Source organism: Mastigoproctus giganteus, chromosome 7 (genome assembly GCF_048544385.1).
Source record: "Mastigoproctus giganteus isolate SK-2022 chromosome 7, ASM4854438v1, whole genome shotgun sequence".
NCBI classification, from domain to species: Eukaryota; Metazoa; Arthropoda; class Arachnida; order Uropygi; family Thelyphonidae; genus Mastigoproctus; species Mastigoproctus giganteus.
The window spans coordinates 153,100,569-153,128,035 of record NC_143581.1 but is presented as its reverse complement, the minus strand read 5'-3'; the positions used below and the strand labels follow the sequence as shown (position 1 = coordinate 153,128,035).

Here is a 27,467-nt window from a genome sequence, read left to right as displayed (position 1 = left end):
AATGGCCATTGGGCTCAGGGGCACTTGCTTCTGAATCTGATTTTCCATCCATATTATTAATAGCTTTTCCATCTTCGATATAGCACTTGAACACCGTTTTGTGATTACTGTTGATCTTAAATGCGTTGATCCTTTAACATGTTCTTTTATACACGCACTGTCCTTTAAAATAGTATTCACTGTTGAAGTAGTGAGACCTAATTCCATGCAATAGATGACAAACTTTGTCCTGCTTCGTACTTCTTAATCATCTTCATTTCTAAATAAATTTTTCTTTTCCTAGCACTGCCAGCACTGACAGTTTCCTCTGGTCCCTTTCCCTTCACCATTGTAATAGGTAAATAGGAATGAAGAGAAGATTCTGGAAATTTATTTATGTTTTTTATATGATTGAAGATTTCAGTGAAGGGGAACTCATTTTGCCATAATATCGTAATATAATCGTAATAAAAACCCACAGAATTCCAGCTATCAGTATTATCACAAATGCAATAAGATCGAGTTTACTACCCGTTTATAATAGATTATGCTAACAGAAAAGCCCAATAAACCGGAAAATGCAAATTTTTTTTTATTGTTTTATGGTAGTGACCTCCAGAAATGTGTTTTAGAAAAATATCACAAAGGCATTCAAAATTGATTCTTATAACCAAACATATGATAACGATGAAAGTGTAGTGCAATTTCCATTATAAAAATTGCCATTTAGAGAGATAAATAGCTTATATAGTGAAACTTCCAAGGTCTTGGAATGAATTACTGGGTTCACAGTAAAATATTTTCATGATACCTTCATTTATTCCTACGGGATCAAAAATATGTTTCCATGATTTTTTTTAAGTTTGCACCGGCTGGCAAAAACTTAATGTAAAGTCGAATTTGCGTAAGTCAAGTATTACGTAAGCCGGGGAGTGGCCGTATTTTGCAACTATCTTTACTAATGAAACTACATTAGTGCCAAGGGGGGAAATAATAAAACAAGAGTTCATTAATTGTAAATTAAATGACATAATGATATCAGAGAAGTCCCCTATCTAAAAAGCTACCGAAGGTGAGAGAACATAAAGCCTCTGAGATGGATGGCATTCATCCAGTTATACTGAAAATGGTGGCAGGTGAGTGCATCCAGTCATTAGTAATGTTAATGAGATTGTTATTAGATTTAGGCATTATTCCATTGGACAGAAGTGCCAATATGCTCCCAGTCTATAGGGGTGAAGTCAAAGAAGTGAGGGCCAGTTATAGACCAGTGAGTTTAATTTTTGTGGTTGGTAAGATTATGGAATTCATGGTTAAATCCACAATACAGGACTATCTCAACAAGAATGGTATTTTGGACCACTAGAATTTGCATTCAGAATTTAATGCACAGCTTGTAGTATCTTGTCTCTTCTTGTCATACTCTGCCTTACTTAATAAAATCCATTTGATCCATGAATTTTTCTGAATACTGCATTATACAGCTAACATTAAACAAAAAAGAACCCCAGGGGCTCACATCTGGTGAGTATGGGCTTGAAACACCCAGGGTCCTGAGCTGGATATCATCATTCTTCTCTTTCTTGGTGATTCCTTTCTACTTCTCTCTCTCTCTCTCTCTCTCTCTCTCTCTCTCTCTCTCTCTCTCTCTCTCTCTCTCTCTCTCTCTCTCAGGGTACTCAGGAATTTTTTTTTTGTCTGGTGCAGCATAACCTCAGGCTTCTTTGCACCATATGGTTAATAATAATAATAAAGCTTTGTGCCTTACTTAATAAAATCCATTTGATACATGAATTTTTCTGAATACTGCATTTTATAGCTAACATTAAACAAAACTTGGATAATTGTACTATATAATTTTTTTCTTTGCTTACAGCTAAATGTAACAATCAATCCAGGTTGTAATTTTCCTCAGTGCAGCCAGAAAGATAATTCATCTTCTGATCTTTTGTATATAAAAGCCACTGGTATTTTAGACACCATGCATTACTTATGGAGTACAATAGAAACTCCGTGTTTAATCATTGTACAGACACCTGTTGATGCATTACTGAATATTCATTGGGTTCAATCAAGTAGTACTGCAAAGCCAGACAATATAACATTTACAGAACCTCCTATATATGCATTTGCAGTAATCCTTAATCAGGTGAGTGTGCATTTACACTGAATAGAACGTTTTGCCTTTACAGTTCTAGTACAGTCAAGTGTGGTTGCTGTTAATGCTTTATTAACAGAAACCACACTTGTAAATAAAGTATTGTTTATAATAGAATAAATAAACATGATATAGAATATAAGATTATGTAATATCAGCATTAGCATTAGTTGAGGCATATGATGCAAGTAAGAAAGCTTATACAGCATCAGCCCAAAAAAAAAAAAAAAAAACCCTTCCCATTTCACCCATCAGGTCACTCCAAATGTTTGTCTAGTTCAGCCTTAAATTTATTTAAGCTATCAACTTCCACAACAACAGATGGAAATCTGTTCCAGCAATCAACTACCTGCTGGCTAAAGGCAAACTTCTGCACATCTATTCTACAACTGTCTTTCCTCAATTTGAATCTATGCCACCTCAGGTCTGAGAAAGTGGAAGTATCCTGTCAGCATTGAGCCTGCTAAAACCATTCTAGGCCTTATATGCCTCAATCAGATCACCTCGCAGGTGCCTGGTCTCCAGCTGCTGCAACTTGCAGAACTTAAGCCTTTCTTTGTAAGCGCATCCCTTTGTTCCCTTCTCTTGTTTCCCTTCTCTGTACTTGTTCTAACAACTCTACATCCTTCCTAAAATGAGGCCTCCAGACCTCTATACAGTACTGAAGGTGTGGCCTGACCATTGCCTAAATTTTTTTTTTTTTTTTAATGGCATGCCGCACAGTTGGAGCATTCCACGAGAAGGTCCTGACACTGGTCTGGGCTCAACCAGTCCATCACTAGACAGTTTCGCCCAGTCCTGGTGCAGTGCCATACCCGCTTTGGACCCCAGCCTGACCTATTTAAGGGATGGTTAAAAAAATTGAGACTAATTTCGCTATATGATGTAGATTGATTATTAATGAAAACTACATTGAAACCTATTGAATATTTAAAGGCTAACATTAGAACTTTTTTGAATGAATAGATGGCAAAGCAATTCCAAGATGGAAGTATCATAACAAACATGACCCTATCCCAGGATGTCCATTAATGTCGGTACTGATATGACTGTTGGTATGACTTTTGGGAGCACATAAAACATTTTTAAAGAATGTTTAGTCGTGACATTTGTTTTTTCATCACATTGGATCTGTTGACTCCTTATTCCTGAACAAAGGCATGTTAGAGGTGGCATCTGTGTTTGCCTCAAAAACACCTAACAATTCATTGAAGAGGCCTTTGGAGTCAGGAACACTAATTCTTTTATAATGCTACTAAAACACTGACTCAAATCAATAAAATATCTTTATTAAATAAATATACTGACTGTATAAACTGTATATTAAAATAAAATAAGATGATATAACAAGAATGAAAAGCACTAAAAAGATGTTTAAAATTATTAAAAAGCGCTAAAACCATAGCTTTCGGCAGCAGTGGCTGCCTCCATCATCAATAATGGTTACAGGTTATCCAGCATCAATATATGTACACCTATACATCACCAGCAGGTATGCAACATGAGCTATGGTACTTGCATTCGGTCCACTTCCCGTACGTTGGAACCAGAAACGGCACTGGAATGAACCATTCCAAAACGTTCGTCTCTCCCTAGGATAAGGGCTTCAGAGTGGATGAATACGACAGCCCTTATCCCTATTAAGACTTAGCATCCAGATGAACATATCCTTAGACCTAACCATTTCCGGTTCCAAAAACCATGCGTTTTATCTACAATCACGGCTTCTTTAGTCGTAATACCATGCCAGTTTCCCAGGCATGTTCAGCTACGGCTGAACCTACATAATTAGCCGTCTTGAGGGCCCTATCATGCTCCCCCAGGCGATCACAGAGCCTACATTTCGTCTCCCCCACAATCCGGACACTCAATTTCGTATACAGCCCTAGACGTATTCCGTCCTAGACGTGTATGTGTATAGAGAAGGCCGACACTTGAGAACCAAGGTTTATAGAAAATCGATGTGTTGCGGCCAATACACGCACTTTAAAACTGCCCAGGCTGGTTCCGACAAAAATAGTGTGGTCAATGCCTTAATGGGTAGGGTGGCAATCCATTGCTCTTCATCTGAGGAGAGGGACGACATGACCAAACGGGTTACAGCTGACCTAGTAACATGCTGTTACCCCCAGAGCATTATTGAGGGATGTTTAAGAGATATGAGTAGCAGTCATATAGATGTTTTTACACCTGTTGTGCCACCGCATACATTCCTTACTATCTGGGCATCTCAGAACCCATTGCTCATATATTGTGCTCGTGTCAGATACACTGTGCAGCTTCCGGGCCGGAGACTGTGCACATTAATGTCCGCAATTATTTTATTTTATTTTAATACAGTTTATACAGTCAGTATATTTATTTAATAAAGGTATTGTATTGATTTGAGTAAGTGTTTTAGTAGCATTATAGATGAATAACACCTAACAACATGAAAAATGATTTAAGTAAAATAATTACTGTTTTGGATCCACCACTAAGATCCTGAATCAAAACAGAGTACAGTGGAAGTATAGTACACTCCATCGAATTCTGATGGCAAGCCTGTGAACATAATTTTTTTCAATATGGAGGGTAGTCTTTACTCTAAAACTGTGAAAAAATACTGTACGGTACTGTGTTGAGAATATTACAGTGATGTTCTAAACAAACTGAATCAGAAAGTAAACCAGAAAAAGACCTGATGTTAAAATGTTTGGATGCCTCCTGCATCACAATAATCCGGCTTCGTACAGTTCAGTGCTAAAATCTCTCCTTTGCCCACTGTAGTATTTTTACTTTATTCAGCCCCACAAAGTGTATAGTTTATTTTGGAGTTGCTATTCTTCAAGTGTAAAACCTTGCATTTTGCAACATTAAACCATAGCTGCCACTTTGTTGACTATCCTTGAAGCCTGTCCAGATCATCCTGAATGAGCATAGTTTGGCACTGATCATTAACCATTCTCTCAATCTTTACATCGTCTGCAAATTTTGACATCCTACCTCTATCCCCTCATCAAAGTCATTTATGAAAATCAAAACAGTAGTCCAAGCACTGATACTTTGGGGACTCCACTTCTGATATTACAGAACATCAATCTGAAGAATAACCGTTAATCACAACCTTCTGTCTCCTGCCGTACGGCAGCCTTGTGATTCAGCAAAGGATCACCCCTGTGATCAGATCATGTTCTCTTCCATTTCCAGCTTCTTTTCGTACAGAACTGAGTCAAATAAAGTACTGTAGATTCCTGTACCTTTTGTGTTTGTGGGTCACCATTTAAAAAAAAAAAAAGGGGGGGGGGTAGAGTGAGACTGAATTGCTGCACAGTAAGTGCAGTGTCAGTCTCGCTGTGTAAGGTTTTGAACTGCTGTTTTGAAATTTAGGTCTCTAGAACAAAATATTTTTAGTTTTAGTTCATCAATGAATCTCATCACAGTCCTTTTCGATAGTAGCAGTATGTGTGTTCTAAATGTTAATAAAGCAAGGACCAGTGATTGAATGAGTCACTGTCAATGTTGAAAAAAAGTCGTGAGTTAGGGTTAAATTTGAAAGTGTCTGCAATTCTGCCCAGACATGATAGGAGGGAGTATATGATGAGAGCCTTCTTGATCAGTTTGGCCCTGGAGAGATTGTGCAGGGCTCATGGGGTAGAAGTTTTTCAGCGTGGTTTGTGCTTGTTAACAGGAGAGACTGCTTCTACAGGGATGGGATACACTTAAATAGAAAGGGTGCAAGAGTGTTTGCTGATGCTATCGAGGCAGCATTAGGTGGGTCAGAAAACTGCTAGCTTGGAGGGGGGGATTCACAGACTAAAATGTTAAAAGTAGTCGCAGGCAGAAGTGAAGGTGATTCTTGCACTCATTCTATTAGAATGAGAAGCAGCCTGGAGTGAGAGGTGCTGGGGTTTCAGGGACTGATGGCAGTCATCATGAAACAAATAAATACGTGGCATGTGTTAGGGTAACTAAGAATAGGTGCATGTATACCAATGCTAGAAGTATAGTAAATAAATTTGATGAATTTGTAGTGTTGGTCAAGACATCAAAGGCAGGTATTGTTTGGATATCAGAGACGTAGTGTCACACAGATATTAGGAATGCAGAATTGGAATTTGGGGAATACAATGTGTACATAAAGGATAGACAGTATAGGAAGGGAGGAGGAGTTGTGCTGTTAATTAAGAAACACATAAAATAAAAGGAAGTGCATCCGGTTGACATAGAAGGACAGTGCAATGTTGAGTCAGTTTGGTGTGACATAAGCACTGGGAAAGCAAAAATGAGAGTAAGCATGTGTTATAGGCCTAATGACTTGAATGAGTACAACGAACAACTGTACAGAGAAGTAGAATGGGCTAGTAAATCAGAATGTCTTATAATGGGGATTTTAACTTCCCTGATATTGACTGGAACTTGTGGGTGTGATCTGTGATCACTAGGTGGCAGTGATGACAGTGTACTGATGTGGGATTTACATAAAGATATAATTACCATCGGGGGTAAAGGAAAGGGTTTTTGCTTCTGTAAAGGTGACTACAGGTGTCTCAGACAGTTTTTAAATTCTGTACAGTGAGACCAACTGATGATGTTACCAACCTCAAATTCTAAGTCTAGTAGTTTCCACAATTAATTCTGTGAATTAATTGTGGAAACTACTAGACTTTTCATACCTATTAAGAAATATTGATCAAGGTTTAGGCCTAAATGGTTGTCAAATGAACTCGTGAAACTTGTGGCAGAGAAGAAAAATGCATGGGATGCATATAAATTATCAGGCGACACAGAAGCCTATGGCAGATATAAGCTAATCTGTAATTAAGTCACAAAGGAGATTAGACAAGCAAAGGTAGATTACGAGAAATCTTTGGCAAAGGATGCTAAGAAAATCAGCAAGGATTTCTTTACTTATATAAACTCTGAAAAGAAGAGGATGAATCAGATTGGTCCACTTGATATCGATGGTTTGATTATTGATGATCCTGCTCAGACAGCAAACAAAATGAATGAGTATTTTGCATCTACATTCGCACATGAGGAGCTATTAAGGAAGGAAAATGCCAGAAGCTTACCAAATTGTAACAGGATGCTTAATGATTTTGTAATAACTTAGAGCAAAGTGGAGGAGAAATTGTTGAAGTTAAACATAAGAAAGGCACCTGGTGGACGGGATCTATCCAGTTATATTAAAGGAGGTGGCAAAGCAACTAAGCAAAACCCTTAGCCATAATTATCAGAGCATCCTTGAACTCAGAGGAAGTCCCCACGGACTGGAGATGTACAAATGTATCCCCAATTCACAAAGTGGGATTGAAGGGTGACTCGAGTGATTAGACACCATTTAGTTTTACTTCTGTTCTGGGTAAAATAATGGAGTCACTGGTTAAAGATGAATTGCAGGATCATCTAGACAAGACTGCAGCAATAATTCAGACACAGCATGGGTTGGTTTGTTTAGGGAAAGTTTTGTCTGACAAATTTGATTGGATACTGTGATGTGGTTACAAAGGAACTGGATGCAAAAAATAATTTTAATATCATATACTTGGATTTCAGGAAAGCTTTTGACACTGTTGCACATGGAAGACTACTGTACAAGTTGGAGCAGAATGGTATTAAGGGTAAGTTGCTACAATGGATAAAAGGGTGGTTGAGTGGGAGAAGACAGAAGGTGATAATCAATGGACGCTGCTCTTTGTGGACTAATGTTATTAGTCGAGTCCCACGGGGTTCGTTGTTGGGCCAACTTGTTTTGTATATTTATCAATGATATTGATGAAGGTATATCAGGCTTAGTGTCGAAGTTTGCAGATGATACAAAGGTTGGCAGGGTTGTTAATGACAGTAATGGCAGTGTGCTACTGCAACAGGATCTAGAAAATTTGGGCAGATGGGCTGAGAAATGTCAACTGAAGTTTTAACATTGACAAATGCAAAGTACTGCATACGGGTAGCAGTAACCCAAGAGAAACGTACCAACTGTGTGGTACTGCACTTAGGGTAGTAGAAAATGAAAAAGACCTGGGAGTAATTGTGCAGTCAGATATGAAGTTTTCTGAGCAATGCAGACAGGCTGCAAGAACAGGTCATGGGGTTTTGTCAATGATATACAGCAATTTTTCTAGCAGGGAAAAGGAGGTGTTATCCCTTTGTATAAGGTAATGGTCAGGCCACGCCTTGAGTACTGCGTGCAGGTCTGGAGCCCTCATTTTAGGAAGGATGTTGATTTCCTTGAGCATGTACATTGAAGGGCAACAAGATTGGTGAGGGGAAGGGATCCTCTTACCAAGAGAGAGGTTTAATTTCTACAAATTGCATGGGCTGGAGACTAGGCACCTGTGCGGTGATCTGATTGAGGTGATTTAAGGCCTTGAATGGGTTGAGCACACTGAAATCTGATGGGATTTTCCTCTTGCTCAGATTACAGTCCTTGATGGGACATAAACTGAAATTGAGAAAATGCAGTTGTAGAATAGAAGTGCGGAAATATGCCTTTAGCCAGCGGGTGGTTAATTGCTGGAACAATCTTCCATCTGTTTTAAGTAAATACATATGTCCAGTGAAAAATTTTTAATACACATTAATTACAATTGGTTTGTAGCTTTCGAGGCTAAACAGGCCTCTTCATCAGCAAATACTAACAGAATGGAGACGTTAGAGACAAAATTTTAAAGGATACAGTTGTGTGCAACCCGGTCTTGAAGGAGTCTCGAGGTCTTCCCTATGTAGTAGATGTTACAATCTTTGCCGGTTATGTGGTATACTTACACTGCTGTGCACGAGAGGGGCGACCAGAATCTTCATGTTGGAAACCAGAGAAGGCAAGTTTCTACCAGGTAGCTGCACGCATTTCATGTTGTATTTTCGAAGGATTTTTGAAATCTGGCCTGACATGGCTAGATAGTAGGGAATGTAGGCGATAGGTACAGTGTCATGAGTTGATGGGGGTCTCGGGTGGATTTAGAGCTCCTGCACTTGCAGTACGCACTTGTCCAATATGTGGATTGGATAGTCAAAATTGATCAAGTCTGTCCTCACTCTGGAAATCTTGTGCCTAGCTTCATCTGTGCTGGAGTGGCTCCAAGCCCGGGAGAACAGGGTGCGGGCAGTGCTGTTGAGATTGCTTGGGCCGTGGCCAGATCTGTAGTTGAACTGACCGCACCAGATTGGCTTGCGGTATACTGAGGTTTCCAAGTGTTGGATACCTTATATAAGCAAGTGCCGTGCACTTGCTTGTATAAGGAATCTTCAAAGGTAATGATGCTGCCTGATAAACACAGGTTGAGGGTGGTACAGATGTCGTCAGTGGACAGTGGTGTTCTGCTCGGTAGGTTTGGGTCATTCTCCAGAAGCCCCTTGGTGCAGTTTATGACCTGTTGGACAGTAATCAATGTAAACAGGGACACTACATCAAAGATTTTGAAGATTCCTTATACAAGCAAGTGCATGGCACTGCCATGGGCACTCCTGTTCTTTCTGTCATAGCCAACATCGCCATGGAATGACAGATATTCCTAACCCACCTGTACCTATTACAGCATGGTGCAGATACGTCGATGACATCTTCACCGTCAACCCACGTGGTTCTGAAACAACATTATTGGAGTACCTCAATTCCTTGTCTGTGTTCATCTAGTTCACTTTAGAGTTAGAAGAGGACGGATCCCTTCCATTCTTGGATGTCCTGGTAAAACGTGTGGGCCACACCTGGAAACCTCAGTTTACCACAAACCAATATTGTGTGGTCAGTTCACCAACTATAGATCTGGCCACGCCCCAAGCCATCTCAACAGCACTGCCTGTTCTCCCAGGCTTGGAGCCATCCCAGCACAGATAAAGCTAGGCGCAATGAGATTTCCAGAGTAAGGACAGACTTGGTCAGTTGTGACTATCCAACCCACATATTGGACAAGTGCATATTGCAAGCGCAGGAGCTCGCAATCCACCCGAGACCGCCATCAACTCATGACAATGTACCTACCGCCTACATTCCCTACTATCCGGGCATGTCGGGCCAGATTTCAAAAGTCCTTCGAGAATAAAACATAAAATGCGTGCAGCTACCTGGTAGAAACTTGCCTTCTCTGGTTTCCAACATGAAGGCTCTGGTCGCCACTCTCTTGCACAGCAGTGTACCTCATAACCTGCAAAGATTGTAACAGCTGCTACAAGACCTCGAGACGTCTTCAAGACTGCCTTGCAGAGCATGACAGATCGATTCACTTTGCTGAGACTAACCAATCCGCAGTCGCAGACCACTTCTGTTTGATCAACCATGACCTTAATCCCAAGCGCGACTATGAAGTTATTTACCAGTCCCAACACTTTCGCCACCGACTCTGGCTAGAGTCACTTAATATATCATGTAATTCAAGAACTATGAACTGCAGCAAGGGAATGAGACTACACCCTATCTTGGAGGCAACTGTTTTGAGACTAGATAAGTGCTGCAAGCATTAACCACACGTACATGCAGCAACAATGAACACCGATCTAGTGGTTGAATGGTCAACCTTGTGCCCACACATGCCTTATTGCACGCACAACTGTATCCTTTAAAATTTTGTCTCTAACGTCTCCATTCTGTTAGTATTTGCTGACAAAGAGGCCTGTTTAGCCTCAAAAGCTACAAACCATTTGTAATTAATGTGTATTAAATTTTTTTTACAGGACATACGTATTTATTTAAGCAATGGATCCCAGTACTACAGAGCCATTTACTCTCTGACTTCCATCTGTCATTGTGGAAGTTGATAGCTTAAATAAATTCAAGGAGGAACTGGACAGACATTTAGAGGGAATGGTTGTGTGAATTTTTTTTTTTTTTTTTTTTGGTTGCTACATAAGCTCATATGCTTGTATTCTTGCATCACATGCCTCTAGTACTATTAATCAATGTCAATACAGTATATTAACAACCGAAAAAAAAAAAAAAATTAGAATGATACCAAAGTGGTGTATGCTACAAATATGCAAATCTTATTTATTTCATTTATTATTTATTTTTTAAATTATTAATTAGGATTATTCACGGAACACAGTTTGGGAAACACTGGCTTACATAGTTGAATAATTCTCTATTCTCTGTGCAGAAACTCCCTCTGATGTGATAATGCCAATGTAAGCCAAGCAAACAAATATATTCTTATGTGTTTTTATTGCTGTTTCTGTCTATTTTATTTAGAGCTAAGATACAAAGAAAATTTTTCTCATACATATAATTAAAATAGTAAAAGTAACTTGTTAAAAGTTTTATTATAAAAAAGCTGAATCTGTGGGCAAAGGTAGATTGCTGTAGATTGTTTAAATAACAAGGTGACATTGCATTAATGTTTTGAGCAATTGTAGCATTATTATAATAACAGTACTTATACATGGACAACACTCATTTGGATATATGTTAATGTATATTTATTAAAAAAAATCAAAAATTATTGCTTTATAAAGGCACACCTTGTATATTTTACTGCATAAACAGTATAATGGAATTTAATTACAGGAACTCCCCGACTTACGTAAGGGTTTCATTCTGTGGAATGCTATGTAAGTTGGAATTCTCCCCATGCTTGTGCAGCACTCGCGGTGCCTCTGTAGCCACGTGAGCAGGAGCAGCAGTGCATAGCACACTTCTTGATTAGACGCCTTCATCAATAGTTTTTTCCAACACATCGCAAAATTTCTCTGCAGCTGCAGAATTGGCACTGGCGACTTCACTGCATACTTTAATGTTGTGGAAACCAGCGCTTGAACCTATTAAACCACCCATTGCTTGCCACGACCTTGGGTTGGGGTTTGCCATATTTATCCTTAATATCTATAAATACTTGTTGCTTTTGCTTAAATGGTTATTAGACTCAGGGGTGCTTGCATCTGAATCTGATTTTCCATCCATATTATTGACAGCTGTTCCATCTTCGATATAGCAGCTGGGTGCTGTTTTGTGATCACTGTTGATCTTGAATGTGTTGATTCTTTAACATATTCTTTCATATACGCACTGTCCTTTGAAATAGTATTCACTGTTGAAGCAGTGAGACCTAAATTCCCTTGCAATAGATGACAAACTTTGTCCTGCTTCTTACTTCTTAATCATTTTCATATTCATTTCTAAATCAATTTTGTTTTGTTTCCTGGCACTGCCACCACTTGCACTTTCCGTTGGTTGCTTTCCCTTCATCATTGTAACATGTAAATAGGAATGAAAAGAAGTTTCTGAAAATTTGTTTTTTATATGATTGAAGATTTCAGTGAAGGGGAATGCATTTCACCATAATAATGTAAAAACCTACACAATCACAGTTATCGTTATTATTGCAAATGCAATAAGATCGAGTCTACTACCTGTTATACCATAGCCTAGTGGGTCAGGTGCGCTGGTGCATAAGTACACGTGCCTTGAGTGACCAGAGTTCAAGCCCATGACTGCTGAATACAGTGCTGTTTCTTGTATTCTGTCTATCTTGTGAACTCCTCTGACCGTTTGGTCGTCCCAGAGTATAAACAGAAAATTATTTTATTTTATAATTAGATGGACTAACAGAAAAGCCCAATAAACTGGAATGTGCATGTTGTTTTCTGGTCATGACCTCCAGAAAAATATCACAAAGGCATTCAAAATTGATTCATATAATGGGAACATATGATAATGATGAAAGAGTAGTGCAATTTCCATTATAAATATGACATTTTAGAGAGATGAGTAACTTAGTTATACAGCAGGCCCCCGTTATAACGTGGTTCGCTTTATGCTGATACGCAATAACGCTGTTCTTATATTATAACCCGTATCTGACTATAACACTGTCACAAATCACTATAACACTCTTTTACAGATTGCATTTTTGGCATATTTAATGAAATCGTTTCATTTGATGGAGTCGATAGCTTGAAAATTAATACCAAAACAGCATTAAAACGTTTCCCATGCCGACTTGAGAAATTTTCTCACGCTCAGTGAAATTTTCTCGCACGCTAATTTAATTGCAGTACAGTGACTTGTTATGTAGTTCCGTGATCAACATTTTAAAAAATGACCAAGTATATTGCTTGTAATATTTGTGTTATATGCATTTATCCGAAGTCTAGTCATCACTCAGTACCGTATTAGACATCGTGTGAAACGGACAGTTTACTTGAACATTGTATCGTAATTAATGCAACCAATGCAGTTACATTTTCGAAGAGTTAATAATGGCCGATAAGAATGAAAAAGCAACAACGTCTGAGCGCAGTACGAAGACTATAAATGTAAGAAAAAGACCGAGTTTGAAAATTAAATTAGACGTTTTGAAGCGAATTGATTCCGGTCAAGGACAAGCGGATGTGTGCCGTAATTTAGGACTTGCAAGTTTAACTGTAAGAACAATTATATAAAAAAATAATTAATTTTAGCAGCGGGAAAGATAGCTGTTCCACTGCAAGCAACCAGGGCTAGGCCGGCTATTAGGATTGAAATAGAAAGACTAACTAATTTTATTGAAGATAATATCCAATGCAGAATTCAGTTAAGTTAAATATTATTTAAAAAAAAAAAAAAAAAAGAGAGAGAGAGAGAGAGAGAAAGAGATTAGCCAATATGATTATCTGAAGAAAACTCACCTAAAAAAAAAAAAAAAAAAAAAAAAAACTGGTAAGGGCTGGTTGAATAAATTTAAAATCCAGGGATAAGCCGCAAGTGCAGATTAAGGAGCTGAAACTTTCAAAAAATAACTTGTTAAAATTATTGAAGAGGGGTATTATTATGTGTTATACTTCCCAACAAGTTTTTAACGTAGATCAAGCAGGACTTTTATGGAAACAAATGCCTAAAAGAAGTTTCATATTGAAAGAAAAAAAAAACATGCCAGGTTTCAAAGCGGCGAAGGATCGGTTGACTTTATTGTTGGGTGGTAACGCTGCGGGGGATTTAAAATTAATACCCCTTTTAGTTTATTTAGAAGAGGGCCAAAGTTCAACCCAAAATCGGCACATTTTTCATGATTAAATTCATCAATTAAATTAAATCAATTTAGATCAATTAAATTCATGATTTTAATTGGAATTGTAAGTTTAATTTTGATACGTAAGTAGTTACTACATGATTATATACATATGTAATGCAGAATATTTAATATGTACAAATATTTGAATATTAAATATTTTGACCGACATTTGTGCATCTTTTCACTACCGTTTATTATTGATTAGGAAATATCCTGTGGCACTGACCACAACTCACAAATACGTATGTTACCTTATGGGAATGCGGCACTCGCTTAGCGCTCTGTTTTTACGGAATGAATTATCAGCGTTAAGCGGGGGTCACCTGTATATCGAAATTTTCAACCTTCAAGGACTTTGAACGAATTACAAAAGAAAAAAAAAAAAACGTGGTATAGGGTTCACATTACGATATTTTCACAATACCTCCATTTATTCCTATAGATACAAAATATGCTTCAACAATTTTTTTTTTTTTTTTTTTTTTTTTGTACTTGCCAGTAAAGACTTATGTAAAGTCGAATTTCTATAAGTAGAGTATTACGTAAGTCGGGGAGTTCCTGTATTTAATATTCTAAACCAATAAAACAATGTGATCTCAATATGGAATTTATATTTATACAGCTGTTGTTAGATATTAAAAGGAATTGCATCAAATACACTGGTGTTCAAAGAAAGTGCATCACCTATAAATTTCACATTTCTAACCCTTTTTTGTGATGGTATGTTACATTAATGACTAGCATCACAAATAGAAATATAAACAAAAGGTATTTATTAATAGTTAAAGCAAAGCTAAGTAATATTTGACAGGTGCTCTTAAAATATTCCAAAATGAGTATTTGCGACCTTTATACAGCAGTTTTAGTAAACAACAATTATGGCTGAAATTTATCAAAAGCCCTCAGTTTGCTTCAGTTTATCAATTTAAATGGAAAATAAAATGTAAAGTTCATCAAGTGCAAACTAATGTTTAGTTGAATCTCTGGCCCTGATGACAGCAGCACACAGTCGAGGCATTGACAAGATCAATTTCTGAAGATAATCAACTGATAGTTCGTGGTTCCGAACACGGATTATGGCTTCCTGAAGTTCACAAAGGGTCTTTGGTTTCTTTCTGGCAACCGCAGATTCCACACGATGCCAGCAGTTCTCTATACTATTCAGTTCCAGGCTGTTTCCTGGCCAGCTAACAGTTGTAATGGACTGTTCTTCCAACCATTTTTTCACCGGTAACAAATGTAAACACATCACTGTCGAACCTCTAATGCAGAAATGAAGCTAAAGTAAATATAGAAGTGCTTACTTACACTTTTTGCTCGATGACAAGGAGCAGAGTCATCCTGAAAGATGCAGTAACTACTTGGCAGGTTGAAATGGTCTCCAATGGTTGGCAGCAATTTGCCTTTCAATATAGCCAGGTATCCATTGGCATTTACGGAACCTTTTATAAACTGCAGGTGACCTACTCTGCGATATGAAATGCACCCCCATATCATTTGGCTGGTAGGGAATTTCATTGTGGACACCATACTGTCTGGATGGTATTCTTCACCACGTCTATGACCAATCGTTTGTCTCCCATTAGAGCCATACGGGTTGAATTTCTTCTCATCTAAGAGAAAAACTGACTTCCAATGCTTGGCGGTCCATTTGACATGCTCCTTACACCAAATTAATCAGGCCTTTTTCATTTTTGTGTGAGGAGGGGCTTCTTCTTAGGATGGTGGGCTACAAGTCCATTTTTGAAGAGGCGTCTTCTGACTGTTACTACACTTGCTACCACTCCTGTATGTTCCTCCCATTCTCTTTTCAGCTCAGTCGAAGAAGCTTTACAGTTTTTAAGGCCTAAGCACTTCAAAACACAGTCCTGGTTTGGTGTAGAGACTCATTTGCATCACGTTCCTTTTTTCCTATCAGCAGAATGAGTATTCTTGATTTTGGAAAGAAATCTCACTGTCGACTGATTACAAGACACTATAAGCAATATGACGGGAAGAACATCCTTCCTCATGTAAAGCAACAATAGCACTCTTTCTTCATGGCATCAACTGCATGTAATTTGCCATCCTAAAAAAGTCAAGGAATGACTAACTCTTGCCGAGCATGTAACAGGTGATGCACTATTACATCATCACCTATGCGTGTCAATCTTATCTGATGCAATCTGTAAGAAATATTGCCATATACTTATGTTATTCAGACGACAATTACAATTTTAAGGTGTGATGCACTTTATTTGAACACCACTGTAACTTTCATTATAAAATTGAACATTCTCTGTTTTAAGAAGTTTTTGTTTCTTCTTTCATTACCATAAGTTTATTTAAGTTTTATATTATAGATTTGGGAATTTGATGATGTTAATGATACAGGATCCATATCTGATGAAAACATAGAAAGTATTTCCAGAATTGATCCAGCAAATTTAATTTGGAGTGGAGTTAACAGTAGTGTACATCTCTCAGATAGTCTGTGTACGGCTTCATTCAGAACATCTTGCTTTCAGCATATACCAGAACTTTCCACTTTAAATGGGAGTCTCTCTCTAGAGGTAAACTATAAAAGCATTTTTTTTTTCATTTTTATCCTTAAGTGTTTTTCTTTATTTGATATATAATGGTGAATCATTAATTGAAGTATATGCAGAAATATACTTCAAAACAAAGTAATTCATGTGTGATACTGTTTATCTGCATTAATTCTATACTGGATTATTTGAAATGCAATGTATTTCTAAGCTGCTACTGTTCCCTGATCAGAAATAAGTTTTATGTGCATATTACAGTATGCATTATTCAAAATTCATCTACAGTGAAATTTGAAGTCTGAATTGAGTTCTGCTGAAATTCTACGCGTAAACCTTATTTTATAGTAAAAATTTGCTATCATATTGCTTATAATATTTATACAAATATGGCATCTTTAAATTTTATATATACTATTGAGAAAAACAATAATTATACTGATTGCTAACAATATAAAATGCCTGATTCCATTGCGGGTGCTGTGCATCTTTGAGTGTCTGAACGTACCAACTGAATTTGAGAGAGTGGTAATAAATGTACTTCTAATGGGGAAACCCTTTTGCTTCAGATGATTTTTTAAAAAAAATTAACATTTCTTAAGAAATTCACAATGAAAATCTTTTTCAGTTTCTCACATATAATAACAAAGATTAATTTTCATTTTTGTTTCCATAATAGTCATTCAGCTTGATGTGTATGAGCTGTATGTTAAAACAAGTGCTGTGTTGTTTATCTATAATTGTACATTCATTCTAAAGAGGGTATCAATATTTTTGAATATTATCTGCTGTTTAATGCTTGTAATCTATACAAAAAGGTGAAATTTCTCTCTTCTAGCACCCACTCATTCAGTGAACTTTATAATGTAATGCTAAACTACTCTTGTTAATTACAGCTATGTATGTTGGCCATAAAGTGCATTTGTGGCATTATTATATCTTTGACCAGTTTGATGTTACTTTAGCCACACACACACACACACACACACACACACACACACACACACACACACACACACACACACACACACACACACACACACACACACACACACACAGAGAGAGAGAGAGAGTCCAGTGTGTGGATAGAACAGTAAAAATATACATTTTATTAGTTTTGAAATTTTACCTTGATTGTGTGGAATCGGTGAAATTAAATATATTTTATGTGTGTGTAAATTAAAGTGGTATTTATGGAAGAGATTAACCATGATGCTTGTTGGAGATTTCCTCACATTTTAAATACTTTTTTGCCGAGCAAAGTTGCAAGACACCCAAAGCTCTCTATTCAAATTAAACAGTTTAAATGTCCTGAAAAATCTCCACTTCTTTGTTATTTGTTTTAATATATAATTGCATGTAATATTTCTTTTTCACTTAGCATTGTCCACGGTTAACACACACACACACACAAAAACATTTAATTCTACAACCAAGATAAAATTTCATTACTATAATCAAACATGTTCTGAGCTGTTCTAAAATAACATCAAGTTGGTCACCAGCTTGTGTAGCAAAATGGTCACTTTTTTTTTTTTTTTTTTTGCTTGGATTACAAATATTAAACAGAAAATAACATCCAAAACTATGGATTCTCTCTCTCTGCCTCCCCAGAAACTATGTACAATTATACATGAATAAACAACACAGCAGTTAAAAATATTTCTTGGCTAAATGTCTAAGAGTATGAAAAGGTTTATTCATGGGTAATGTGCTTCCATCATTTCTACTACCCAGATAGTATGCATGCATAGTTTATTTATATCTCAATAATAGGTATTCACAATATGAGATATAAATAAACGATGTGTGCATACTACTTGGGTAATAGAAATGATGGAAGTGCATTACTCATGCATAAACAACCATTTTAACACAGTATTTGTTTTAATGTACAGTTCCTTATACATTGAGAAACCTGAGTGTCATGATGGCAAAAATGAAAATTAGCAGTCTTGTTGTCACATGAAAGAAATTTAATAAATTTCTCCACAGCACACTTGTTACCCTTGTTACCTTTCATAACCAGTTGAATTTACCAGTTTTTACTGTATACAGTCAACAAAATCCAATGACCAGCCAGATACAGGAGATTATTTGCATCACTCTAAAAAATAATGGTAGTAGTAGTAGTGGCATGTGATGCAAGAAAGCAAGTGTATGAGCTTATGCAGCATCAGCTAAAAAAAAAAAAAAAAAAAAAATCACACCATTCCCTCCAAATGCCTGTCCAGTTCCTCCTTGGCGCCTCCGTAGCCAGGTGGGAAGGAGCAGCAGTGCGTAGAACACGCTTCTTGATTAGACCGGGGTTCGAGCCCGTCACCACCAAATACGGAGGATGCGGAAAGGTCAGGGAATGACCACCGCATATCCCGGAGCAATATGGCCTTAGTTGCTAATGCTCCTAAAAACCAAATAACAAACCTTTCAAATCGTAGCACTCTTAACCCCCCCCCCCCAAGCGAAAGATCAAAAAAAAAAAAAAAGATCAGTTCCTCCTTAAATTTATTTACCCTATCAACTTCCACAATGACAGATAGAAGTTTGTTCCAGCAATTAACCACCCGCTGGCTAAAGGCAAATTTCCGCACATCTATTCTACATCTATCTTTTCTTAATTTGAATTTATGCCCCCTTAGTTTGGTAATCTGAACAAGTGGAAGAATCCCATCAGAATTCAGAGTGCTCAACCCATTCAAGGCCTTATGCACCTCAATCAGATCACCGCGCAGGTGCCTAGTCTCCAGCCACTGCAGTTTGCAGAACTTAAGCCTCTACTGGTAAGAGGATCCCTTCATTCCCCTCACCAATCTTGTTGCCCTTCTTTGTACATGCCCAAGCAAATCTACATCCTTCCTAAAATGAGGCCTCCAGACCTGTATGCAGTACTCAAGGCGTGGCCTGACCATTGTCTTATACAGAGGGACAATCACCTCCTTTTCTCTGCTAGCAAAATTCCTATATATCAATGACAAAACCCCATGATCTGCCCTGGCAGCCTGTCTGCATTGCTCAGAAAACTTCATATCTGACTGCACAATTACTCCCAGGTCTTTTTCATTTTCTACCACCTTAAGTGTAGTACCACACAGTTGGTACATTTCTCTGGGGTTACTTCTACCCATATGCAATATTTTGCATTTGTCAAGGTTAAACCTCAGTTGCCACTTCTTAACTCATCTGCCCCAATTTTCTTGATCCTGTTGCAGTAGTACACCGCCATTACTGTCATTAACAACCTTGCCAACCCTTGTATCATCTGCAAACTTCGACACTAAGCCTGATATACCTTCAACAATATCATTGATAAATATACAAAACAACAGTGAACCCAACACCGAACCCTGTGGGACTCCACTAATAACATTAGTCCACGAAGAGCAGCACCCATTGATTACCACTCTGTCTTCTCCCACTCAACCATACTTTTATCCATTGTAGCAACTTACCCTTAATACCATTCTGCTCCAATTTGTACAATATTCTTCCATGGTAAAAAAATAAGTGGTGTTGGTGTTAGGTTTGTTTTTTATTTAATTTTATTTATTTATTTATTTGGCTTAAGGCAAATTTCTGCATGTCTGTCTACAACTGTCTTTCCTCAATTTGAATTAATACCTGCTCAGGTGTGTAATCTGAGCAAGAGGAATGATCCTCTCAGCATTGAGCTTGCCAAACCATTCAAGGCCTCATACACCTGTGTCAGGTCACCACGCAGGTGCCTAGTCTCCAGACACTGCAATTTGCAGAACTTAAGCCTTTTTGGTAAGAGCACCCCTTTGTTCCCCCTCATGAGTCTTGTTGCCCTTCTCTGTACTTGTTCCAGCAGCTCTACATCCTTCCTAAAATGAGGCCCCCAGACCTGTTTGCAGTACTCAAGGTGTGGCCTGACCACTGCCTTATACAAGAGGATAATCACCTCCTTATCCTGCTAGTGAAATTCCTCTATATCATTGACAAGACCCCCATGAGCTGCTCTGGCAGCCTGTCTGGTGAAAACATTGTAAATCAACACAGTTTCTTCTGATAGACAAATTATCCAGTTATCAAGCAACAGCTGCAAGTTTTTTGCATCATATGGTAATCTGACATTCTAGTCATGTTCCCTGGCCTCTTTAAGAAAATGATGGTTAAATTAAGGTGACTAGACATCCCTTTCTAACCAGACTGTTTTTGAGTGAGATTTCCTGTTGTCCCAATAAAAATGAAACAGGATGCCCAAATAGACCTGTTTTTTTCTTGTATTGCTATTTTATGTAGAAGTTAGGCGAAAATTTTATCTTGCACATGCATTTCATATGTGCTACTTTTTTTTAGGCAAATTCAGCATATATGTGTAATGTGCCTATATATGCTAACTTTACCATGTCCATCCTTCTATTCGAGGTAATAACTCAACTCCTAGTGTGTGGATTTTCAGGAGATTTTATATTGTTATGTTTAAAAAGATTTGTTGAACCATCCCAAATTTCATTAAAATTGGACCAATAGAAATCTGGCAGTCATTATTTCTTTGTCCATCTGCATATAATAACTTTACTTTCAGTGGATGGATTTTTGGTACGATGGTTTGTGAAGTCTTCCCAAATTTTATTCCCAAAGTCAACACTGTTGGGAATAAAAGCACTTATATGTGGATAACATCTGAGTTACATTATTTAATTTAACAGTTGTAATAAAATAATGCTTATTACATCACCATCTATTAACAATAGACATGAATTTGTAATGCACAGCAACAATATAAATCAAAGAATAGTCATCTGTAATAGAGGCTGTATATTTCTAAAATAACTTGTGATAGTCACACATTCACCATTCACATGTATGTTACACAAACAAACCTCCCAAACACATCCTAGTTAATTTCATATATAGCAAAAAAAATTCTAATTCACCCTTGATGTTTTGAAACATTTGTCAGAAGACTTAATTTAGGCCTTTAAAATATGTTTTAACTATGTACATAAATATAAAGAATAATGAAAAGCAAGTAATCTAAAAAAAACACATTTATTAAAGAAATGAGCTACAAAATGAGTGAAAAATGGATGTGCTACTTTATAAAAAATATATATATATCAAGCGTCGTCTTGAAATATATATTTCTTGTCATAAAATTTACGATAGCAGCTAATTCCATTTTCTAGGTTTGGTGATTTAGCATGCTTCTTTCCACATTTGGATCTAAATCCATAATTTGTTGTTTAACAGTTTCCAAATTTTGAAACATCTACTCTAGTTCCTTTAATGAAATTTCTTTAGTGACATGCTCCTCTCCTTCAGCCATAATTTCTTCTTTCTCGTCGTAAGCATACTGTTGCTCCAATTCTATAGGATCCATGTCAGTGAGAGGCTGTTGAATGCGAATCCAGACATTCTCTAATATTAGGGGAAATCATCTTCAAAGTCAAGATTCTTTCCAATGACACTAATTTCTTCAATAACAACATCAACTTTTCGGGCATCTTTTTTTTTTTTTTTTGCGTTGAAAATTTTTTTGTTTCATAATTGGCTGCACTGCTAGAGGGCAAATTTTAGAGGGCATATATTGAGGAGTAGTATTAATGTTTGTGACCATATTAACCAAAACTCGTGTTGAGCAAAAACGCATATATAGCGAGGTTTACCTGTACGTGGTCTCTGTTCTAATCTCAACGATGTCCATTTCCACTTGCAGTCTGCCAAATGCCATCTATTTTTTCTGACAGAATCTCAGTTATCGGTTGTTTCAACCACTGCTCATCTCATTTGCCAAATTATTTGCTGTGTGATTCCTTTCACCTCAAAGGTGGTACTTGTGCATATGGCCTTTCTGATATTCCCTGTCAGAGACTTGGTAATTTGGAATCTCCTCTTTTCAATCTTCTCTGGCTTAAAATCTCTCTACCTCATTGTGTCAAATTCATCTGTTGTCTCTACCATTCTCTTAACTCCACTAATCACTTGGAGCTCTTTGACTTCCTCTCTTTGCAACTTGACTTTCTCCAGTCCAACTTTCCTAACAGTGAGGTAATTTTCTTTGGTGATTTTAATGTTCACAACTGCAGCTGGCTTCCATTTTCTAGTCACACAGACCTCGCTTGTTGAGATGTTGAGGCTTTTGCAATTACAAATGACCTCGCACAGATTGTTCATTTGCCTATCAGAATACCGGACAATAGTAACTGTACAGCCAACACGCTTTAACATTTTCTCACAAATAACCCTTCTAAGTACACGGTCAAAGTGAGTGGTCCTTTAGGCACTACAAATCACATCTTGGTGATTGTCTCTTCTCCAATGGAGCCTTTATCTCATGGCAATTCCCAACCTTGTGTTGTTTGGCATTACAAGGATGCAAAATGGGATGTCCTGCAAAGTTTCTTTTCCCTGGTTGGATTACTGATTCAAAACTTATGATGTCATCATTTGCTCAGATCATGTCAGTGAAATTATTCTTGTAGGAATGGAATTCTTTATTCCAAATTCCACTTTAAAATCTCGTCCTTTATCTAAACCTTGGTTTTCCAATAAATGTGCTAAGGCTGTTCAAGAGAAGAATGTTGCATATCGTAATTCGCTTGTTTCCAATTCTTCAGTGTCATTTTCTGCCTATACCAAAGCTCGCAACAATTGTAAAGCAGTTATTAATCAGTCCAAACTAGATTTTGAACAAGCTAAGAGTAGAAAATTTGCTTCTTGCCCTAATGGCAGCCAAGCATTCTGGTCTCTTGCCAAAGCTATTGGCCACAAATTTTGCCCATCTCTGCTCCCACCTCTGTCAAAACCAGATGGTTTTATTGTCACTTCAGCCAAGAATAAAGCTGACCCACTAACATCCCATTTTTCTTTCAACTCATGTATTAATGATCTTGGTAAAACACCCTCCACCATTCTCAGCACGCTCCATTCAATGCCTCCTGCAGTCTTCTGTGAAAAGGATGTCAGAAGGATTTTGACAAATCTTGATGCTAAGAAAGTTTCAGGTCTTGATGGTATTTCTCTCTGCTTGTTCTCAAAATTTGTGCTCCTGAGCTTACTCCTGTTCTTTGCCACCTTTTTTCACTTTCTTATTCCAAAGGTGTGTTTCTTTCTGCTTGGAAATTTGGTCATATCCAGCCTATTCCTAAAAAGGGTGACAAATCCCTCCCATCCAATTATCGTCCCATTGCAATTACTTCTATTCTTTTTATGAAGTAATGGAGAAATCAATTAACTGCCAACTCTTAAACTACATAGAAACCTTCCATATGATCAACCATCACCAGTATGGATTCCGTCAGTGCCGATCCACTGGTCATATTCTGGCTTATGTTGCTTCTGTTACCCATTTATGGACAAATTCAATGGAAAAGTTTGGTGAAACACAAGCAGTTGCTCTTGACATCTGAAAGGCTTTCAATCGTGTTTGGCCTAAAGGTCTTCTAAACAAGCTTCCATCTTATGGTTTGCCAACTGTGTTTTGTAATTGGTTATCCAGTTTTCTCTCTGACCGCTTACCGAGGATGATGGTAGATAGCTCTGTCTTCTAACTTGCCCGCAAATGCCGGTCCCCGAAGGTTCAATTCTTTCCCCTACTCTTTTCCTCTTGTATATTAATGAACTTCTTCCATTGGCTGGAAGTCCTATCTATAGTTTTGCCGATGATAGCACATTGCATTCCACTTTTCAATTTGAGAAACCTTGCCCTGCTCAATCAGCTTCAACTTCTCGAATATCTGCTACCAATTCCTTCAATGCTGATCTCCAGGTAATTCTCCAGTGGCACAAAGACAACTTAGTTGATTTCAATCCTTCTAAAACTCAGTCCTGTCTTATATCTCGCAAAAAGGATTCTTCTGCTCCTATGCTTATCTTTGGTGACACTCCGATTTCTAGGCATGATGATGTATCTCTTTTGGGGATTACCCTGACTTCTAATCTCTCTTGGCACAAGCACATTACAAATGTTGCTTCCTCTGCATCTAAAAAGCTTGGTTTTCTCTTTTGCTCTCGGCATTACTTTTCTTCCAAACTGCTGTTCACTCTGTACAAATTGCAAATTCACCCAACCATGGAATATTGTTCCCACATCTGGTGCGGTGCTCCCAAAACCTCTCTCAGGCTTCTAGATTCCATTCAGAAGAGGGCAGTTAGGTTAATTAATGACTCATATTTAATAGAGTATCTCCACTCTATCTCATAGGCTTACTGTTTCTGCTTCATGCCTTTTCTACAGATACTTCCATGGGCACTGTTCTTCTGAATTGGCTTCTATAATTCCTTCTCTGTCTTTCAAAACAGTTCGAACACGTGCTGCCAATATCCATTTAGTGTCCAACTTCAAACTCACAGAACTAACTTTTCATCTTCCTCGTTTATACATTTAGCTGCCTTTTTTCTGGAACAACCTTCCTTCATATGTATTTCCTGAAAATTACAGTCTATAGAAGTTCGAGTCTAATGTCAACAAATATCTTCTTTCGTCTTCTCAACCTCCAACCCAAGCACGGTATTAAGTACTATAGGTTCTAATACCTCGTGTTTGGGGTTTTCATAAAAAAAAAAAAAAAAAAAGCGGAAAGCGGATTGATAGAATGAGGATTAACGTGAAGAAAACAAAGGCAATGACGATTGGTAGAACGGCAGTCTCCTTCCGAATTGAGATCGATGGAGAAAGAATAGAGCAGGTTGATCATTTTCAGTATCTTCGGCAGGTTTTTACATGGGACATTTCATGTCAAACAGAGATTCAAACCAAAATTGCAATGGCAAAACAATTTTTCAAGAATAAACTGTCATCGATAACACAGAAGATGTCTCAGGAAATTAGGAAGAAGATCATAATGACAAAAATCTGGTCAGTGTTGCATATGCAGCTGAGATATGGATTCCTACAAAGAGAGACAAAAAGAGATTTGAATTCTTTGAGATGTGGTGCTGGTGTAAAATGTCAAAAATTATAAATGGACTGAAAAAGTGTCAAATGAGGAAGTATTAAGATGTGTCCAAGAACAAAAAAAAAAAAAAAAAAAACCCCTTTATATAATAAGATCAAACTGACTCAAATGGGTGGGACACTTGATTCAACATGGTGGGTTGCTTCTGGAAGCCATGGAGGGGAGTGTGGAGGAGAAATGCTCTAGGGGGAAGACCAAAAAATACTTTCATCGGGACGATAACGGATGAAGCAGGACTTCAAAAGTTTGAAGAACTTAAATGGCACAGCAGAAAGAGAGTTGGAGACATCTCATCAGAGGAACTGACCAGTCACAAGACTGAATTACTGATGACGATGGTTCACATAACTTATGAAAGTTGTATTTGTTAAGTAACCTAGCTTTTTTTTTTTTCAATAGACAAATCCTATTAACTATGATGGGAAATACAGGTATACCTGTAATAACCTAATCTATGCTACATATATTAAGTGCAACTGCATATTACTGTATTGAAAACATAGTTATTAATATATTTTCATGTACAGTTTAAGATTTTTTTGTGGACTTCTACTTCAAGTGGTCCATATTTGAAAAACCTGTGAAATATTGCAAAGGGACCTGAGAGATGGAAATGTTCCTTTAATTTTTTATTGTTGATTTTTTTTTTTTTTAACATGTACACATATTACTGTTTTTAGCCCATTGGTAGTATTGCATTGCATCAACAGGCCAGCAGGTAAATATTTAATCCTCGTGACTCACAATTGGGAATTAGTAGTTTTTATTTTTGTTTCTTGTTAATAGTGTCTTTAGTCTTGTATTTGCTGCCTTTTTGTCCATTTATACTGTTGTTCACTTTGGGTAAGCTGTGTGGGCCTGTGAGGCAATTTTGTATTGTTTACATTACTCCGTTGTGTCCAGCCAAGTACATTTCATTGTGCAATGAAGCACTGCTTTTCATCACACTGGCATATTTTCACCATCCAAAAGCTTTTCACCACTTGCCTATGGGATATTATCATGAAAAATAAGAGAAACTCTGGTAGAATTTGTGGTCACAAATAGTATAATGGTATATCAAAAGTAACCCCAGTAAATTTTCATATAGTGAATATATATTGTTTCATATAGTGAATATATATATACAGTAATACCCCGAAGTTACGCGATAGGTGGGTCCGACGAAAATCGCGTAAGTCGAATTCGCGTAAGTCGGGGTAAAACTTTGCATATAAATACATATAAATTTTGCTTAATTGGGACCAAGGACTAACAAAAACACTAGTTTAGAAGAAAAATATTAATAAAATTGCAGTTCTTTATACATATTAATACAAAATATGTATTAAAAAAACAAATGACTTACGTAAAAAAGTTATTTCGATGTCGATGGCTTCATAAAATCTAACAAATTCGTCTGACGACACAGCGCCTTCTTTTTTTCACGCAGAATTTCGTCGTAGCAAGCTAATAATTTTTTTATTCCTTGCTTTGTAGCTATAACGCGTTCTTCGTTGGAGTCTATGTTTTTTAAAATTTTTAAGCCCTTTTCAATTTTCAACCTGTCAAGTTTGCAATTGTCATGTGCTTTTCGCCTTTGCTTCATTTAGGCCTGTAGCACGTCCAATATCACATGGTCTTTCATTTCGCTCAAGGCGTTTCACAATTTCGTATTTTTTCTCTATCGACAGAGGCGGACTGGCCATAAGCCTTACCGGGGAAACCCCGGTGGGCCAGTGTGATTTTGGCCATAAACCATAGTATGAGGCCACTATAAATTTTCCCGGGTAAGAATTTTTGATCCAGTCCGCCTCTGTTTATCGATAATTGCTTTTCTTTTTCTCTCTGAATCTGCAGTGTCTTCACCAGGACGCTTCCTTTTCACACCTTTTAAGTATTTTACTAATTTTTAGGGAATAAAGCGCAATTACAAAACGAG

The 27,467-nt window shown here is 37.4% G+C and overlaps 1 protein-coding gene across 1 annotated transcript in view; it reads left to right on the top strand.

Annotated features, from left to right (window-relative positions):
• Positions 1-27,467, top strand: part of LOC150083267 (glycosylated lysosomal membrane protein A-like) — a 132,088-nt gene that overhangs the window by 44,779 nt on the left and 59,842 nt on the right. The window contains exons 2-3 of the mRNA XM_090377139.1: positions 1,856-2,128; positions 16,443-16,652. Coding sequence (XP_090233265.1) covers positions 1,856-2,128; positions 16,443-16,652 — 483 coding nt within the window. The remainder of the gene's footprint in view (positions 1-1,855; positions 2,129-16,442; positions 16,653-27,467) is intronic.